The sequence below is a fragment of the Sitophilus oryzae genome, unplaced genomic scaffold (genome assembly GCF_002938485.1).
Source record: "Sitophilus oryzae breed Bouriz unplaced genomic scaffold, Soryzae_2.0 scaffold_302_pilon_pilon, whole genome shotgun sequence".
Taxonomy (NCBI): domain Eukaryota; kingdom Metazoa; phylum Arthropoda; class Insecta; order Coleoptera; family Curculionidae; genus Sitophilus; species Sitophilus oryzae.
In genome coordinates this window covers 566,144-586,339 of record NW_022146866.1, presented here as the reverse complement: position 1 = coordinate 586,339, position 20,196 = coordinate 566,144, and the positions used below count along the sequence as shown (strand labels likewise).

Here is a 20,196-nt window from a genome sequence, read left to right as displayed (position 1 = left end):
ATTTGATATTCTTGAACCTTGTTTCTAAATATTCTAAATTTTTTGATTTTCTTGGAATTTAGGTTCGGGAAAAACGCTGATTAAGTTTTCATTTCGTTTTTCATTATTTTTATTTGGTTTAAGAAAAACGTTTCGGCTAACATTATAGCCTTCATCAGTGCTGTGTCATATGAAAAAAATAGTGTCGAATATAATCCAAAAAATTACATATAAAATATTCACACCACGCACATAATGTTTACTGCGTACTCCATAGTCAATGTAGATAATTTTAGTGTTAAGAATAATAATTTTAAAAAATATGTGGTCATCTTTTGATAAGTTTATATTAGTTTATTATTTGCAGTAAACATTATAAGGTGTGAATTATATTGTATCTGTAATTTTTTGGATTATATTCGACACTATTTTTCTCATATGACACAACATGTGAAGGCTATAGTTAGCCGAAACGTTTTTTTTAACCAAATAAAAATAATGAAAACCCAAATGAAAAACTTAATCAGCGTTTTTCCCGAACCTAAAAATCCCAAGAAAATCAAAAATTTTAGAATAATTTAACATATAAAATGCCAGCGATCTTCATTTCATAGCCATCGCTGACGCCTTTTTAGATAATATTGTATTATTTGTAAATATAATTTTTCGAACATTGATACTTGCAAAATATACATATAAATTTTGTGAATGCAAATAATAATACATCACTATTAGTAGATATTAAATGTTTTTTGTTAAATTAGATCGATTTTCAAACCCCAAAATTTAAAATATATTTACATTTTACCCATTATCTTATGTACCTATTCATTATTTGTACATTGTAAAACATTTGCTGCATTTGTATGGTTCATAGTTTATTTGCCAAAGTATTTATTACTATAAATAGGTATATATGTTGTAGTTATTAACTGTATGTTATGTATATTTCATTTAAACTATATCATTTTTAAAATACAAACCAAAAATCTGAGGAATAATTATGTTTTCCATGTATTCTACAACATATTTATTAATCCGTTATATCTAACTAGCGTGACGTCATAAATCTCGCCCGTAGGCTGATCTTTTAATAGAAGGCATTGTTTCAGTCTAATAACTATTTAGTCAACATATTTAATTTATGTCACTGACGACAGGTATTGATAATTTCGATTCCAAATATCTCGAAAACCAATACTCAATACAGGGATTTTTTCCAAGAGATATTTTTTACGTAAAAAACGTAGTAAATGTATATTTTTTTACTCAGTAGTTTTATACAGGTACGGACGAAAAGTTATTACTTTCAAACCAGTTCAAAAATATGTAGGTGGCGCCCTCTACTAGTAGGAGTCATATTGACATCAAAATCAAATTTCTCATGTCAAAAAACTCCCAGACACCAATTTTCATCCAAATATTGACGCTACTGCAGAAATTATTTAGAAAAAATCAAAATAAAAATGAAACTTCTACACCCTGTATCTCCGAAACTAAGCATTTTACGACATACATTTATACGAACTTTTTTACTTATTTTTATCAACAGAATATGCTGCCGAAGTTTCCGGAATACAGTTCGGACCACCCTGTATATGTAACTAATGCAAAAATAATATTATTTTTATCTAACAGTAGTTCCTTGCAATGTAAAGAAAAACAACATATTTTAAAACATAACTTTATTTATAAAAATTGTCAGCTCTCAATCACAAAAGGTACAAACAATATACAATTTTTTGCATTTTTTACTGTGTTCCATCTGCCTAATCTGTAGTCTCTACTAACACCAATAAGAAGACTGCCACCATCTGAAGTAAATGCCAATGCATTAACCACACCTTGTACACTTATCTTCAAAACCTCAACAGAACTCCTAAAGTTGTTTTCTAATTTCCATAACCTCACAAATCCATCGTATGATCCTGATGCTATTAAATCTGTATTTGTCAGTGCGGCTAAAGCAGTTATCCATCTTGGTTGTTCATTAAAAAGATCTTTACCATGAGCATTCTCTATACATTGAAGTGGTTTCTTTCTTAGCACACTCCAAACACATATTTGACCATCATCACCACCAGAAACAAAATTTTCTTCATTAATAAGTCTCACATTATCAATGTTTCCCACATGGCCGTTGTATATTAACTGCGTTTCTTCAGTTATCTTCCAAATTCTTAAATCGTGGCCTCCAGAAGTTACTATCCGGTCCCTATAGAGGCTGTCTACAGATGCTACTAGATCCTGGTGACCAAATAAAGTCTCGACAAAGGCCATTTCATCCAAACTCCATACTTTTACTGTTTTATCTTGGCTGCAAGAGTAAAGTACATGAGATTCCTTCTTAAAAGTCACCCCTAGCACAGCACTTTTATGTCCTGTTAATGTTTTTATGTGTTTTAATTCGTTAGGATCCCAGACAAAAACATTACCCTTTTTATCACCTACAGCTAAAAATCTACTGTCTGTTGATATTGCTATACTTAAAACTTCACTATTATGTCCCAAAATTTCTCCATCACTTTTCCACGTGTAGGGGATAATGCCTAATTTTTTAAAGTCTTTTAATGAATACTTTACTACAAGTCCATCTTTACTACCACTGAACAAAAACTTATTATCACTTGAAATACACAAGCAAGTAATACTATTTCTTTGCTGCTTACATTTTAATGTCTTTATATTTGTCTCATCATATTTATTATACCTATCTGCTACTGTTAGCCTAAGTTTTCCTGTTTCTTTCAAATAGTCTTCCTTCAGCCGTTTTGCTATCACACTCTGATCAATTTCATCCTGTTCAAGTCTGGCTTTTTCCTCCTTTTCAATCTCCTTTAAATAAATCTTAGCCAAGCGTAGTTTCTTTTCTTGTGCTGTCTCATTTTCATCTTCTGAACTGGTAAGATGTTCACTTCTATCTTCATCCGCCTCTTCATCTTCACTACTTGTAATTTCATCGTTCTTCGATGATTTGGATTCAAATTTTCGTTTTTTAGGTTTTAGTTTTGAAAACTTCGCCCTTTTAACTCCATTTAGTTGTTTTCCCTTTATAAAAAAGGACATTTTTACTCTATTTCACGTGCCGAAAAAAATCTAGGTTATAACTTTTGAAAACAGAAATATAACCTTAATTTTTGATATATGTTAATATATCACCACAGGAGAGTTAAACCAAAATATATCATATATAAAATATATCCACAGATCCTACTATTTTCGTAATCATGGGTAGAATAGTCCTATCTATGGATGGAAAACAGTATTGATAATTGACGTCTTGTTTATCATTTTCAAATTATAGGTTAAGTACTACCACCATTTAAAAGTGTGGTAGAAAAATGTTTTCTATAGATGAAATTTTGGTCAGAAACACTATTATTTTATTGTTATGGCTAGAATATCTTTTTGAAACCTACCTTTCATTAAGACAGGTAAAGTATTAATTTTTAAACGTTAAAATGTACTTGAAAACTTGTTTAATTTTAGTTTAATACCGCTACGAAAGCTAAAGATGTTCCATCCGAAATAAAAGATCTTATGTCTAACGATGACTATTCAAAAGCTAGAGAATATTCCCTGGCGAAATTAAGGTTTGGATTTGTAAAAGATTTTTATTCTATCATTGTTACCACTGTAGTTATCCATCAAGGATTGTTGGGTATTGTCTGGGATTACTCAGAGAGTATAAACCCTTTTACCGATGAAGTCTCAACAAGTTGCTTATGGCTCACAATACTATCGTTCTTATCAACGATAATAGATATGCCTTTTACAATTTATTTTACTTTTATATTAGAAGAGAAATTTGGTTTCAATAAGCAAACAGCTGTGTTCTTTGTTTGGGACAAGATAAAAGCCTTCCTTGTTGGTCAATTACTTACTTCTATGATTTCTTCCATTGTTATTGTTGTAATTAAAAATGGAGGTGACTACTTCTTTATATGGTTATGGGCAATAGCATGTATAATAAGTCTGATATTATTGACTATTTACCCGGCTGTAATAGCACCTCTATTTGATAAATACACTCCTTTACCTGAAGGTGAACTTAGAACAAAAATCGAAGCTCTAGCATCAAGTTTAAAATTCCCGTTAACAGAACTGTATGTGGTTGAAGGATCGAAAAGGTCTTCTCATAGCAATGCTTATTTCTATGGCTTGTTTAAATCAAAGAGAATTGTTTTATTTGATACATTATTAGCCAAAGATGACGGCACAGGTTGTCAAGATGATGAAATTCTGGCAGTATTGTCTCATGAACTTGGACATTGGAGTCGTAATCATACAATTAAAAATCTTGTTATCATGGAGGTAAATTTGTTCCTACTCTTCTTAGTATTCTCTTTCATGTTCAAGTATAAGTTACTCTACCAAGCCCTTGGTTTCACACACATCCAACCTGTGTTGGTCGGTTTGTTTGTGGTATTACAGTATGTAATGATGCCTTACAACACTCTGCTATCTTTTGCAATGACTGTGTTATCAAGAAAATTTGAGTTTGAAGCTGATGATTTTGCTGTTCAATTGGATAAGGGAAGATATTTAGAACTAGCTTTACAGAAGCTAAACAAAGATAATTTAGGCTTCCCCGTGCATGATTGGCTGTATTCTGCTTGGCATCATTCCCATCCACCCTTATTACAAAGACTGAATGTTATTAAGAAAGGGGTGAAACTATTTGAAGAAAAGAAAAAATAACCATTGAAATAATTACTAGTATTATTATAGTATAAAATTTATAATTAATGTTAATTTGACTTTATTTTTATGTTGTTTTTGTAGTTCAAATGTACCAAACCCTTAATTAAGTTTTGTATTGACATAAAAACAAATAATTAAATATGAATGTGAATAAAACTTAATAATTGTTGTATTCTTAATTCTTAGTACCACCCGTTTTTTACTACTACTACCTGTCTTACTAAAACTGCAACTGCAATACAGCTCTTTGCAATGATTAATATCAAGAAAATACGAGTTTGAAGCTGATGACTGTGCAGTTGAATTGGATAAAAAAAGATATATAGGACTAGCTTTAACCGAAACCAAAACCGCCGAAACTTAATAAAAACTTTTACCCGTACAGGGTGGGCCAAATTGAACGCTTTTAAAGGGAAACACCCTTTTCTATAGGAGATAGACGAAAACTAATATCAGTGTCTGGAACTCGATTTTATATCGAAAACATGATGGCGAAAATCGCACATCAATATCTGTTACCATTTCAGAGTTACGGGATGTTTTTCTCTAAAATGTACATTTTTAACAAATAGCTGTAACTTTTCTGCTATGGCAATTTTTGTATTTTTGTGAAAACATTTGCAAAGCAATTTTTTACCTTGAATTTAATGGTTTAAGTATAATGTTTTTAAAATTATTAATTTAAGAATTAGCAACAGAAAATTTGATTTTTTATATGGGACACTCTGTATATTTTTAATTTATTGAAAAGTATTTAAAATTACCTTTCCAAAAATATAGCATACTTGATATTTTGCTCTATTCCTCCTCAAGATTTTGAATAAGTACCTAGGCTTTATGAACGGCGCCGCACTGTGGTCAATTTTGTCAAATTAGCCGGAAAAAAATATTAGTGAAAATTACTTAACTTTGATTACTAGCTATATCCGATTTTATATGTTAGGTATCATAAAATTACATTAATAATATAATTAGTAAGAACAAGTCGTATACAGGGTGTATAATAATTAAAAAGTTGGAAAAGTTTCGTTATTTTTTATTTTAAATAGATTTTGGTCGCGATCATTTGCATATGTTAGATATTTAAAAATTATCATATTATAAGAATAATACTATGGATCTTACAGATTTTGCTAACAGTTGCTTTTAAAAAGTCAACAACCTCCAAGCATTTAATATGGGCAATACGTCCTAAAAATGGCCTGGACTTAATAGATGGACTAGGGCGGTAAATTTGTAGGTTTGGTAAAGTTGTCTAATGGTTTAACTATCAACTTAAATTTATTTAAAACTGAAACCTCATAAGACTTTTTTCTGCTAGTTCATTAAAAATATGTATATTCTAATAATTTAAAAAAAAATCTAACCATATCAAAATTATTTACTCATATTTAATACTCAACAGAAGAACATTAATGTCAAAAAACTTACCAACAACAATTGCTCTTTCCATTTTAGATAGTATTAATGACATATAACTTTTTGCACGGAATACGGAAATTAAAAACTTTATTCATTTGCAAATAACAAGATTATTTAGTTTAATTTGTCAACTATACACTTTTAATCAAAATAACAGTAAATTCGCAACGACCTTTGACATATTTGTTAATGACTTTGGTTGATGAAATGCTTTTAGCAACTATTTCAAAGCCTACTTATGGAGTTTTTGACGCCGCTTAGCCTCATCAGATTTTTTAATATTTTCCTGTTAATTTTTAAAAATTGACCACAGTGCGCCGGTTGTTTTTAAAAATTCTAGCTGCAACTAAAACGAAAATAATATTTGCAACACATTTAAATTATATCTAATAACAAACCAATAAGACATGATATTTTGCGACCGTCTTGTCTTCTGTTATGAACAGACGACAGACGGGACCGTTTTTGCACATTTCTTATTGCACGAATTCATTAACTCAGTGGGGGTGAAAGATACCCTCGCGTAACCGCTAAGTAGGTACTTCTAATTTTTGTCTAGATTTTACGGACAATTTAAAAATAAGAATCTTTATTCTTCCGCAAAGATAAAAATCCATAGAGGCGCTATATCCGGCGGCTTCGACAGCCAACGGCTGGGATCTTGGTTAGTTATTCAATTATTGTCGAAATTGGCTGCAAAAATTTGCTGATAACTTCAGCGTTCTGAGGCGGTGCCCTGTCTTGCTGGAAAAATATGTTTTCGAGTTCCATTAGAGACAAAAGGGTATTACAAAATATCAAGTGTGCTATATTTTTAGAAAGGTAATTTTAAGTTCTTTTCAGTTAATTAAAAATATACAGGGTGTCCCAAATAAAAAATCATTTTTTCAGTTGATAACTCTTAAATTATTATTAATTTAAAATAAATCAAATTCGACGTAAAAAGGTGCTTTGGAAATATTTTCACAAAAATACAAAAAAGTTACAGCGATTTGTTAAAAATGATACATTGTGTGTTGTCTTTTAAAACAGGGTCTTTTCCCTTTAAAAGCTTCGAATTAGACCCACCCTGAACATGACATGTTGCAGTTAAAATGTACCAAACTCATAACTAAGTGTTGTATTGATCACATATGGTTTCATATTCTCTAGTTTTGATGTAAAAACAAGTAATAAAAACAAACAGTATACAGTATAAATTGAATATGAAATAAAAGAGCAATACAAGTTAATAACAATTCTTTTATTCTTAGTATATATAACAAATTATGCCATATAAATAAAAGTATTAATATCATCGTCGTCTCTTCTCATGTATTTGTGCTCAATCAACCATTCTAGTTGTTCTTTAATCATTTTCTTAGATGGTAGGAACATATTCTTTAAAATATCGACTAACTCGCTTTGTAAAGCGGCGTTAGAAATCTTTTTTCGCATTTTCAAGATTTTTATGATAGCCTCCTGTGTTCTAAGAATCCTCAACTGTACAATCGACTGATTATCCTCGATTTGAGACCTCTCTGTACTTAGTTGTAACCGGCCAACTAAATTAACCTAAAAATAACAATATAATTTTTTTTATTTTTTTTTTGTAAAATTAACAAAATTATACCTTTCCTCGTCTCTGGGGCCTTGCATTTTTAATAAGGGCGAAATCCTGATTTACCCAGAAAGTAGTGTGTTCGTCAAAGTCCTTGGGAGCAGTAGCGGGTGGATTGAAAAGCAGTAACTGTCGTTTTAGTTTGGGAAAAGCGACCAGAGACCATAAAGTTCGTCTTAGTTCGCCATCTGGTAACTCTGTTGCTAGCCTAACATATATTTATAGTTGAGACAAAGTTTACAGAATAAAATATAAGTTCCGTCACTTGTGCCGGCGGCAGGTATCAAAAGCCGCTTCACGCACGTGTTTCCCAGTGTATTACTGGTGTCTGGACTTTGGGCCCAGCATACACGGCGGATCACGTTCGGCGTATTACTCTGATTTTGGCGTTATTACAGAGTGGTCTCGCATGCATATGGAATTATTTTTCAAGTAATTATTTAATTGCAAAATGTTACTGATCACATTAGCCTTAGTTAATTATTTATTAGTTTATTATAAAAAAAAAGCATAATTATTTTTATTATTTCTTAAAAATAATATTGAGTTTTTCGCCACTGGAAAAAAAATTATTTAAAATATGTAATTAGAATCATTCAAGAACACTTTATTTTTTTACACAAAAAATCATATACTGGGTGTGTCTCAAAAGTGGCTTCTCCCTATAACTTTTTTATTTTTTTAGATAAAAAAACGAGATTTGGTGTGTTAGTATATGACCTAAATTAGGATTGATTAACGTTTTCAATTTTTTTCGGTCACTTCCGGTTTCACCGAAAATGACTACAACTTTTGATTTTTAAACGGCAACCTCGGCATTTTTCTACTTTATTCGATAAAAAATGACACTCTGAATAGAATGACATATCATATGTCAACTTTTGGCATTCTAGCTTAAAAAAATCTTTTAAAATTTCAATATTGAGTGTCATAGCTCTTTTAAAAACAAAACTTTAATCAAGGAGCCCTGGGAAAAATAGATTTGATCATCTAATGTTTTCCATGTCTTGTCTTGGCCGGTTAAAAGATGCCCAAATGGTATTTTTAACCATATCTTAATTTTTTTCAAATGGAAAGAGGGTGGCTCATTAGTATATTGGGAAAAAGTATTTTTTTACGAATAATTTCATGCCACACACTTGGTATTTCGAGTCAAATTGTCGTTATAAACCGCGTGTTACACTTACAAATAAATCATATGTGAAACTGTTAAAAGCTGATATATGATATGTCTTTCTACTCAGAGTATCATTTTCTATCGAATAACGTAAAAAAATACCGAGGATACCATTTAAACATCAAAAGTTGTTGACATTTAATAGTTTCAGCTTTAAATTTTATAGTGTACGTAATTCGTGTTGGAAAACCATATTACGCACTCATGGAATACTGCACTCGTGCGTAATATTATTTTTTCCAAAATACTCGTTACGTAATATACTTTTACGTTATTTACTGTTGATATTGTGTAGCTTTATTTTTTGTGTTTGTTTTTAAAATTTATTTTATTTTTGCTATATCTTTTTTATCTTGCCATGTCTAAATATTTATATGTAATACACCAATAAACTGATTTTGAAATACCCCACGTTCCCCTGCACCTTGTCGCACCTTGCGATCGGTAAAAATGCGGTTTCTATTTACCCCGGCTTCCACTCCTGTTTTCATCGAAATCCGGCGTATCGGACGAGGCGGCTTCTGGCTTTTGATACGCGATTTTCAAAGTGCCGATGCTAAGTGACCGAACTTATATTTTATTCTGTAAACTTTGGTTGAGATATATTTAAAAATACATAGCAAAACGGCAAAAAAGTAAATGAGCGTTTTAATTATTATTAAATCATTTTTTTTTCGTTCTGCAAGAATCACAGCAAAATAATCGCATGGTTCCTCCTTTATTAAAGTTCTGAAAGGAACGTACCTACTGATGTTATGCTTATTATACATGTAAGATGAATGAAGCTGCTATCTTTCTTATACGTTTTCTTGTCCTTTTTTTAAAGTATTTCAGGTATACAGGGTGGCGCACTTCATTCGCCTCGGTTGATTATACGAAAACGGAAAGATGTGGAAACAAAATATTTTATGGGTATATGTGGAGAGGTAATGTGCACAATTTAAAATTATTTTGAAATATACAGGTGTTTCAGATCCATACCAAAGTTATATTTTTTCTTATGAAACACCCGGTATTTTATTTCATTTTTTAATTCTTGGGCCCAAAAAAAGGTATTTATTATAAGGGTTAAATATGTTTAAAATCTTTGGTTTTTGAGATATGTAAAGATATTTAAATATGCATGCTACAATAGAATAGATTATCAACACCTTGTACATTACTTTTCAGAATTAATTCTTATGCTGAGTTTAAAGGTAAAGAAATAAACTTTACAGAAAAATTGTATTGGTTCCTTAAATTTATACAGGGGTACCAAAAATTGCTGATCTATTTTAAATATTTATTTTGCATAAAAACTTTGTTATTTCAAATGCAACACCCTGTATTTTTTTAAATAAATCGAGGTAGATTTAAATGGTCTATCAAACTATATTAGGGTTTCCTATACCTTTCTAGCTCATATTTTAAATAAAAAGCGATTTTTCAATAAAATGGCAATCAAGATGACTGGTGTCGCCATGGCAATTTTCTAGTGGCAGTTAGTAAATATTTTCAAAATAGACATTATTGACATTAGATTTGTTCGGGTCACAAAACATCCCCTTTAGAACTTTTTCTTTAATGGCCATAAGCGGGAGTAAAAGACTAACCGCCCGAACAAACACAAGAGGCGCCACCGGTCATCAAATGGTGGAAAAACTGCGAAAATTTAATCATCTAATTTTGACACAAGGTATCGCGCTTAACTTTTTTAATTTTAATACAATATTCATTGTTTTCAAACTATATTATTAGACTTTGTTGTATTTTGTGAATGTATAAATGTTTTCTTAGTATAAAGTTGCATTATATTAATTTAAATTTTATTACATGCATATTTAAAATTCAAATATTATGACATATATGTCAGTTGCCGTCTAAAATGTCATCTTGATAACAAAAAGTTAGTTATTGTCAGAAATAGTTAAAATCATGTTAAAATATTAAAATTTACAAGTTATAATTAGATATTTTATATTATTTCAAGAACGAAAACATAATAGTACAGCGTAATGTAGTCCAAAACAAAAAGTGCCGTTATATTTTCCAGTTTTCGTTGTCAGCCGCGGAAGTTTCAGTGATTTTAGTGTTGTCGGATATTTTTATTCGTGAAATAGAAATATTGCGTTTGGATTGCAAAACTAAAAGTGGAAGTTTTATTGCAATGTAAGTAAGCGATTGTACATTTTATATTTCACTTTTTTCATACCTACGACAAATATACATATATTGAAATTTTATAATTCGTTTTATTTAAAAAACAAGCTTGTAAACTTTTAATTGACATAATTGTTATGTAATATATTCCATTTAAATGTAATATATTACTCTACAATTAAAAAAATGTAAATTTAAAAAATTATTAAAAATATATACAGACATTAATTGAAATTTTTAGTGTGCGAACAAACACGAGAGGCGCTTTATTATTTACTTTCATTTCTTAACATGACAGACGAAGTTCTAAAGGGAGATGTTTTGTGGTTCGGGTTCTTGTTATTACCGATTCTGAACCGTCCTAGAACTGTGATGCGTATGCGCAGAAGGAAATATGAAGACATTATTTCATTTGCGCATGCGCTGCAGACCTCTAGGACGGTTCAGAATCGGTAATAACAAGAACCCGAAAAAAGCTATTATTATTTAGATTTATAACAGTTTACTTAAATTTACCCACTAATAGTTTAATAAGTAAGTAGGTATTCATTATTTTATCAAGGAAAATAAAGCAGTAGCTGCTGGCGAAACGAATGGATCTGCTTATAAAAAAATAATTAGGATAAAATGAATTTGCTGTAATTGAATATTTTATAGAAAATCCATATATCTACAAGTCATCGTAAAATAAATCAAACAACTGCTTCTTCGTTTTTCTTGATTGAACAATAAATACATATTTACTAAATATTATTTATTAAACTATTGTAGGTAAATTAATAAAAGTAAACTGCTATAAATTTAAATAAAGTCCATAAACTAATTTCGATTTTGAAAATAGTTACTAACTGTTACTAGAAACTTGCCATGACGACGTCAGCCCTCTTGGTTGCCATTTTATTGAAAAATTACTCTTTATTCAAAATCTGAGCTATATACATACGTATAGGAAACCCTAATATGGTTTAAAAGAGCATTTGATTATACTTCGACTTATTTTAAAAAATACAGGGTGTTGTATTTGAAATAACGAAGTTTTATCTAAAATAAATATTTAAAATAGACCAGCACTTGTTGATACGCCTGTATACATTAAACGAAACAATAAAATTTTTCAGTAAAGTTTATTTCTCTGGCTTAAAAATCAGCACAGAGTGTTGGCAATTTTTTTTATTATAGCATACATATTTAAATATCTCAAAAACCAAAGCTTGTAAAAATGTTTAATCCTTATAATAAATGCCTTATTTTTTTGTCCAAGGATCTAAATATGAAATAAAATACCGGGTGTTCCATAAGAAAAAATACAACTTTGGTGTGGATCTTAGTTCTGACATACCCTGTACAATTCAAAATAATTTTATATTATGCACGTTGCCTTCCCACATATACTCATAAAATATTTCGTTTCTACATCTTCCCGGTTTAGTATTATCAACCGAGGCGGATGAGGTGCGCCACCCTGTATAATGATTATTTTAAAGAACGAAGAAATGTACATACGGCGATGATAAGTTTTATTAAAAAATATTAATTACATTAACTTATTTATTTTTTATTAGAAATATATTTTTTTAGATTCTTTTTATAGTTATTATCAGCATTTTATTGGCTCAATGTAAAACAAAATCATCAAATGATTAAGTTTATCCTACACTATATTTTAAACATGTTGAAAAAAAATTAAAAACGAAATTAAAATAGATTATATAGAAATATATTTTTTTAGATCGTATTTATAGTTATTATCAGCAATTTATTGGCTCAATGTAAAACAAAACCATCAAATGATTAAGTTTATTCTACTTTATATTTTAAACCGAAATTAAAATCAGCCATATTAAAACCCATAGTTAAAACCCCTTCGTTGTTTCACTATTTTTGTTGATATACATTTTTAACAAATAGCGCAGTAAAGATTCAATTGAGATAACATTACAACTGCATAGAAATTTAATTATCATATTATAACTGTTACCTTAAATTTTCGTAGGTTATTTTATCGTGAGGCCTTTGGTTCCAAGCAAACAGTACCGCCATTTGGAATGTGGTCACGTCCAGATCGAATTTTCCGCTGGTCGTAGCAAACGTTATGGTTCCGTTGCTCATGTGATGGTACCTGATAAAAAATAAATAATTTCTGGCATAGAAAATATTAAAATACAATCACATACCATTGCAGCTTCCTTCCATTATGCTTCTTTTTATAAAACTCTTCAACCTCGGGAATATAGTCCTCTAATTCAACAGGAAGACTCACTGTAACTCTTTCGGAACCTCTGGCCCATGCACCTATATATACAGGGTGATTCATTATTGTAGGAAGGTAGATTTTTTTGATAAAAATAAACAAAATAATTGCTAGAAACTTCTGTGCGGAATCGTCACGATTCAGAGATACAAGGAGTTATCTAGCTTTTTATATCATTTGTTGAAATAACTGTATTTACTGTATTTATAAGGATAAAAAAAAGTACCACCATAAGCACTCTTTGCCCTAATGGAAAGTACCCTTTCAGGGCTGTTACGGAATTTTTGACTATCGCCATTCGCTTTGGCATTAAAATGTATGTAAAGGTGCGTTCACAGCGACTGCGCCGCTACGCGCAAACATTTGTTTAACATGTACTTTTGAAGTGTATTTTTTTAGCGCGCACAAAAGTGATGATGAGCGGCGCAGCTGGTGTGAACGCACCTTAGAGTACCAAATTTCAGGAAAAACGGTTTCCAATGTTCTTAAAAATAAACAACAAAATATATTATTTTTATTTAACATTTCGAAGGCTGTAACGTCTCCGGAAAGCATTTTAAGGCATATGTTCATAGAAACTTTTTGTTTTATTTTTATCCACCAAAGTTAGATACACAATTTTTTGACACCCTGTATATAATAATTTATTTACATTATCGACGAAATGTAGAAAATATCAGTAGGTGTTGATAAAATAAAGATATATGTATATTACTATCAAAATTCACTTGCAACAAAACACTCCAAACGAACCAAACGCGCCGCGCGCGCTGTAACAAATTTGTGTAATCAGTACATTGCGCCAAACCGAACCGAACGCGCCAAACATTTTCCGAAGTTTGTCGGTAAACGGGATTTGCTCAAAAGAATTTGTTCGTTGACCGGTATTCAGTGGATACGGTAGTTTTGAACGTTCGTTGTGTTTGGGGTGTTTTTAAACTGTACCTAGCTATGGAGTGGAACAGAGAAAAGTGTTTAGAGGTAATTGATGAGTTTGAAAGGCGTAGAGGTAATTGATGAGTTTTTTATTAAATTAATAATTAATTATTAAATTAATTAAATTCTTCTTATGTATATAATCTAAGTCACTAAGTAAGGCCATATTATATTGACGGCGCAAAAAGAGGCGTCTTGCCCACATTTTTCGTCCTTTCCTTTTTTCTCTTTTTTGTTACCCGCTAATGCCTCTATAATTAAAAAAGCACCAGCGGCTATGGTAATATCAGATGCATCCTTATCGACAAACCCACTAACACTGATTACTGGTGGGAACTCAGCGAACACCGCAAACAGGCGGAACGCTCCGCGCAAAATGTTTTGTCGCAGGTCGTTCAGAGCGCTCCCGGAAAATGTTTTGTTGCAGATTGTTTGGAGTGCGCGGCGCGTTTGGTTTGTTCGGAGTGTTTTGTTGCAAGCGAATACGCACCTTTAGGTACAGGCGACGGACAGTAAATATGTAAAATTTTCTACACGGGTTCAGTAAAAACATCACATATTAGCACTTTATTACCTTATATAGACGTGGAATGACCTAATTTAAGTACAAAAATGTAACGAATCTTCTTTGTAAGTTGTAAGCATAAAAATTAAGAAAATATATTTATTTACATCATCTCAAGCCAGCAATTTTAGGACTTTTTCGATTGACAGTTAATCGATCATCGGTATGTCATCTATGGCCTTCGCATAGAATTTGCGACGTTGTCAATAAAACTATTTTATATGATTTTCTTCTGAAATAAAGTTGACGTAAAAAAGGTAAGCTATCACTTTAGTGCAACAAAAATTGAACGCTGTCTAGTAGCTTATTCGTTAGTGCGGATTATTTTAAAGCAATTTTTGAAATAAAATTTGCGGATTTTTCAGGTTCTACGAAAATATAAGTTTTTTAAATATATACTATTTTTCGACGCTTAATCAATGAAGTTTTGCCATTAGGCACAATTAAGTTAGCCTGGTTATTTGAAGGGTGTTAATGCATTGGTTAGCCTGGTTATTTGGAGGGTGCTAATGCATTGGTTAGCCTGATTATTTGGGGTGTGTTAATGCATTGGTTAGGTGGTTATTTGGTGGGGTTGGTTGGTTCTTATTTATTTTTATTTGTTTTTTTGATATTTTAAATAGTCAAAATCGCGTAAGCGTGTTTTGATTACTCTTGTTTCACTTTGTTTTTTCCTTTTTTCTCTTTTTTAATACGAATTTGATTTAGGTTCTTGTGAGGAATATGTATACCAGTCTCCCTTTATCTCCGAATATATACACTAATTTATTTGGTGGGGAGTGTTTGGAAGTACGCAAATCACGTCGATTTCGGAATCTTACTGAACAAATCCGGGAAAAATAAATTTTTAAACAATTGTGCTAAATACTGTGTGTAATGATTTTAATGTCAATTTATTTTTATAGTGTTTTTTGTTTTGCCTCGTTTATTATATTTTTAATTTTTCGTGTTCTTAAAGTACGTACTAAATGTAAAAAAAACGAATATAAAGTCAAACGTTTTCGTCGATTTTACACAGGGTGAGTATGGCAACACTGTGCATAACCTTGTATTTTACTGGCTTTATGAAGGTTATAGTCTAAGAGCTAGCAACGTTTTCGAGAAAGTATTTTAAGACGTCTGGCTCTTTGATATATCTTTTATTATGCTCTCTGGAACAGCGTGCAGGCCGTCTGGCTGCCGATACACGTTGCGTTCACTACTGCGCATCCAAAGAAGATTCTCTATTTCTCACTTAGCGCTTTAAATTCTAGTATTGAATAAAAGTCGAGTAAGTCTCAATTAGCTCAGCGCGTAGAGCTTTCGCCTATGAAGCGAAGGTCAGTGGTTCGATACCGGCTGGGGTGCAAATTTTTTATTTTTTTTTTCGTTTATATTCTGATAGCAAAATATTAAATATTTGCTTTTTTATCACCAGAACGGATAGCGTTTATGGGTTTATGATCCGTAGTGTATATAAGTAGAATTTGATACTTTCATTTGTTTTGAAGGATTATTGTAGTAATTAATTATTAGATAGGTTTAGGATGGTCTGGCTGCCGCGCCGGTAGGATGCGTTCACTACTGCGCATCACATAGGTACAGACAGGGTGTCTTATTTTCGTCCGTTTTTTGGGATTTGGGATATCTGGGATTTCTCGTTTATGAGTGGAGATACAATGATGCGTTTTTTTTCACATTACTTTGCTAGTTTTTTATGTAACTAAATATTCTACCCATAGATTTGCTCATTTTCTACACATTAACATTAATCAATCTTGTTTAAAAAGTATTATTATTTTATTTAATTTAATTTAACCAGATAATTTTGTTTTCCATCGTTATCTTAACAAACTGAACTGAAAATAAACTTGTGTAGCTTTTAGATAACAATCTGTTAAAAAAAAGTATTATTAAAATGATTATTAAAATAATAAACAACAGCTGAAAAAAATATTTTGAAGAAAGACAGGCAGAAATTACCTTCATAAAGCAATAAAATGTTAATTTTTATATATTATGTTTAAATCTTTAAAATGAAATTATAAACGAGAAATCCCAAAAAACGCACAATAATGGGACACCCTGTACACATGTGATGTGCAGTAGTGAACGCAACCTACTGGCGCGGCAGCCGGACCATTCTAAACCTGTCTAATAATTAATTACCACAATAATCCTTCAAAACAAATGAAAGTATCAAATTCTACTTATATACACTACGGATCATAAACCCATAAGCGCCATCCGTTCTGGTAATAAAAAAGCAAATATTTAATACTTTACTATCAGAATATAAACGAAAAAAAAATAAAAAAGTTGCACCCCCAGCCGGTATCGAACCACTGACCTTCGCTTGATAGGCGAAGGCTCTACGCGCCGAGCTAATGGAGACTTGCTCGATTTTTATTCAATACTAGAATTTAAAGCGCTAAGTAAAAAATAGAGGATCTTCTTTGGATGCGCAGTAGTGAACGCAACGGGTATTGGCAGCCAGACGGGCCGCATGCTGTTCCAGAGAGCATAATAAAAGATATATCAAAGAGCCAGACGTCTTAAAATACTTGTTTTCCCGACGTTGCTAGCTCTCGTACTATTATAATAGGGAGTTTTCGCATTGAAATGTAGTGAAAATTTCGAATTTTCAATTATTTTTTTCGTAGAAAAAATGGTTCATCCAACAATTTTTTTCTTTTAAACTATTCCATTAACTATGCGATCCACATTAAAAATTAAAAAAACCTCGAATTCGTAGGGACATATTCTGCACAAGACCCTTTAAATATAAAATACTTACCAGCATTCAAAATTTTGATATTGATAGCGTCATGACGGGCGGTTGACGTCCTAAATTGCGCATTAAGATCCTCACTTACTTTAATGTCTTGGAACATACGAGCTAATTTATTTACATAATCTGCAGGCATACCAACTTCCCTCAACCATTCAACCTAAACATAAAATAGTATAAATTAAAAAAGCAAATATTCATACACTTGATAATGTTTTTACCATATCTTCTTCCTTCTCACTATCAGCACTTGCATCCAAAATAAGCCTCCTTGTTAAGTGCGCTTTATGATACCTCATAAACACGTCCTTGTTTGATACATATTTTAAAACTAACAGCACATCTCTCAACCTGCAATATAACAATTATATCAAAATGTTATTATATTCCATTCAAATATTTACCTAGATTCTATTTCCTCACTAGTGAGTCTTTTTGAAAGGGGGGTCCTTCTTAGCAACATATCACAATAATTTGCCAGAAGTTCCGGACACTTACTTTCAGGAGCAACCATTTTACCTCCTATATTCCTTCCTGTACCCAATTCTAATCTAAAAAAACAGTATAGTAAATTAAAGTCAAAGGTTCTCGTTTTTCATATGTGTTTTAGTACCTAAAAACAGTTGTATCATTAACCACAGCCTTAAATGCCTTATCTCTTGCTGTCAGAAATCGGGGGTCATCTGAGAAAGCATCATGAACTAATTTACTAAATTTCCTGCAAAGTATATATAATATTGAGAAATAATATAAAATATAATAACAAAAAAAAAGAAAACAGTACCTAAAAAGTTCCAACAACCTTTCCACATATTTTTCTGAATCCTGAGTAATAATATCTGCCGCAGCAACCATGTCAGCTAATCCCGCCTGAGTTATATGATTCTCAAGCTCTCTAAGCATAGGCTGTACCCCTTCGGGTACTCTTTCTAATAACCTGATAAGATATCAAATTAGGAAAAATATTGTGCCAATTATGTGGACTTGTACCTAAACATTAACTGCAGTCTTTCTGTTTCCCCGGCTTTTATCAATGGGGCACACTCTGCTAAGAGTACTGATAATGGATTTCCAACTAGCACCTTCACACAGCACTGAATAACCCCATTACTACCAGCTAAAAGTATGTTAGTTATTCAAAAAAGTCTTAATTAATAATTTTAAACATACCTTCTAAATATCTTTGAGCTCTTGCTTCTTCCTCCCTTAATTTAGCATCAGCATATCTCATGTAAGCCTGTACCCCATTAGTAGCTAATTGTTCGGGAGCTTTCATTCGATAAAACATTTCCGTACTTTGTATATATGCTGCTTCAAAATTTTCTCTGTATATTTGTAATCTGTCCTCGGTGTTTGAACATAGATTAACATATGATTCTCTCACACCTATTAAAATCACAATTAAGATATAAAAAATACTGAGAATTTCAATTCATACCTATAACAAGCTGTGAATCAAATGCTTCTCCATTTCTTTCTGCATGTACAAGTTTCATAGCACTTTCTTGCAGTCTGTGTTTAATATCACTAAATATACTGTCATTCCAACTGTCAAGCATAAGTTTTCTGACTATACTTTCATCAATTGGGCCTTTTTTACTGTTATTATTACTTTGCATACTTGAGCTAGCTGATGTCGTCTTTCCTTGTAGACTGCTCTCTAACTGTCTAATAAATTAAAGAAAAAATTAAAGGAATAAAATTGAAATTATTTGATTCATATAATAAATTACCTAAAAGGTGTTGGTAAATAGTTACACTGTGTAAAGAATTTTCTCCATTCTGCTATGTAAGCTTTTAGTAAGGCCTCCTCTTGTCTTTGAGCTAAAACTCTATTTTGGGCTTGCTTAATAAACTGTACTATGTCTTCATGAAGGTGATCCCGTAATTTAACAGGCCCCTTTTCATCCCACAAACACACCAAATGCACATCATAAAAAAGTTCTTGCCACTCTGCAGGAGACACTGGTTCTTGTTTGAGAAGTTTCAGAACAATAGGTCGCATATATGTCCACTTATCTTCAAATTTAAGCTGTCCTTTTTCCTGAAATTCAAATATTTTGCTAATAGAGTTAAAAATTAGAGAAAAACAAATATTATACCTTTAACATTTTGAGGTTATAAATTTCCTACAGCTAAAAATATACGTATAAATAAAAATATAAATTTCTTTTCGTTGATATGTCCTTCACATAGTTTTATTTGTGAACTAGTTTTAGATTATTATCCATTTTTAGTGGTGTATAATAAAGAAACTAATTTAAAAGTATTTTCTTTGCCCCATTCACAATCCCTCCCATCAACAAAACAGCCCCTACAAAATTTGACAGTTCCAAACCAGTTCCAAACCATGGTGGTGTTCCAAACCATTTCCAAACAAACCCGCTATATTTAAATGCTTCATATTATTTATTTAAAATTTAATTGAGACAAATTTAATAGATAATTGAAATTAACAGTATTCAACACAAAACAATCATATTTAAAATTAAGAACTTATTTTTTAATTATGTAAAGACAAAAATGTGTATTTATTTCTAGGATTTATTTATCCAGATAATAATCATCAAACAAACATTAAGGAAAATCTTAACCAGAGTAATGATTTAAATTCTGTTTGAAATATATTTTATAAACACTCAATAATTAATTA

General features: G+C 31.2%; 3 protein-coding genes across 3 annotated transcripts; 1 reads left to right on the top strand and 2 right to left on the bottom strand.

Annotated features, from left to right (window-relative positions):
* Window positions 1-1,659: 1,659 nt before the first annotated feature.
* LOC115884561 (U3 small nucleolar RNA-interacting protein 2) lies at window positions 1,660-3,115 on the bottom strand. Its single transcript, XM_030903182.1, has one exon. The coding sequence runs from the start codon at window positions 3,043-3,045 to the stop codon at window positions 1,681-1,683; it is 1,365 nt and encodes a 454-aa protein (XP_030759042.1). The 5' UTR covers window positions 3,046-3,115; the 3' UTR covers window positions 1,660-1,680.
* A 131-nt stretch (window positions 3,116-3,246) lies between these two features.
* On the top strand, window positions 3,247-4,843 carry LOC115884562 (CAAX prenyl protease 1 homolog). Its single transcript, XM_030903183.1, has 2 exons — window positions 3,247-3,413; window positions 3,469-4,843. Exons 1-2 carry the CDS (start codon window positions 3,321-3,323, stop codon window positions 4,678-4,680), a joined length of 1,305 nt encoding a protein of 434 aa, XP_030759043.1. The 5' UTR covers window positions 3,247-3,320; the 3' UTR covers window positions 4,681-4,843.
* A 2,486-nt stretch (window positions 4,844-7,329) lies between these two features.
* On the bottom strand, window positions 7,330-19,896 carry LOC115884546 (cullin-5). Its single transcript, XM_030903163.1, has 14 exons — window positions 19,646-19,896; window positions 19,277-19,587; window positions 18,982-19,211; window positions 18,714-18,929; window positions 18,534-18,660; window positions 18,328-18,480; window positions 18,157-18,261; window positions 17,948-18,094; window positions 17,765-17,894; window positions 17,550-17,703; window positions 13,196-13,313; window positions 13,000-13,140; window positions 7,718-7,913; window positions 7,330-7,659 (listed from the first exon to the last, which is right to left on the bottom strand). Exons 1-14 carry the CDS (start codon window positions 19,652-19,654, stop codon window positions 7,372-7,374), a joined length of 2,325 nt encoding a protein of 774 aa, XP_030759023.1. The 5' UTR covers window positions 19,655-19,896; the 3' UTR covers window positions 7,330-7,371.
* Window positions 19,897-20,196: the final 300 nt, after the last annotated feature.

Coding starts and splice junctions, on each gene's coding strand:
- LOC115884562 (XM_030903183.1), top strand. CDS start 3,321: ATGTTTTCTATAGATGAAATTTTGGTCAGAAACACTATTATTTTATTG. Junction 3,414..3,468: donor CCTACCTTTCATTAAGACAG/GTAAAGTATTAA, acceptor GTTTAATTTTAG/TTTAATACCGCTACGAAAGC.
- LOC115884561 (XM_030903182.1), bottom strand. CDS start 3,045: ATGTCCTTTTTTATAAAGGGAAAACAACTAAATGGAGTTAAAAGGGCG.
- LOC115884546 (XM_030903163.1), bottom strand. Junction 18,930..18,981: donor TGATTCACAGCTTGTTATAG/GTATGAATTGAA, acceptor TGATTTTAATAG/GTGTGAGAGAATCATATGTT. Junction 18,262..18,327: donor AGGTTGTTGGAACTTTTTAG/GTACTGTTTTCT, acceptor TATACTTTGCAG/GAAATTTAGTAAATTAGTTC.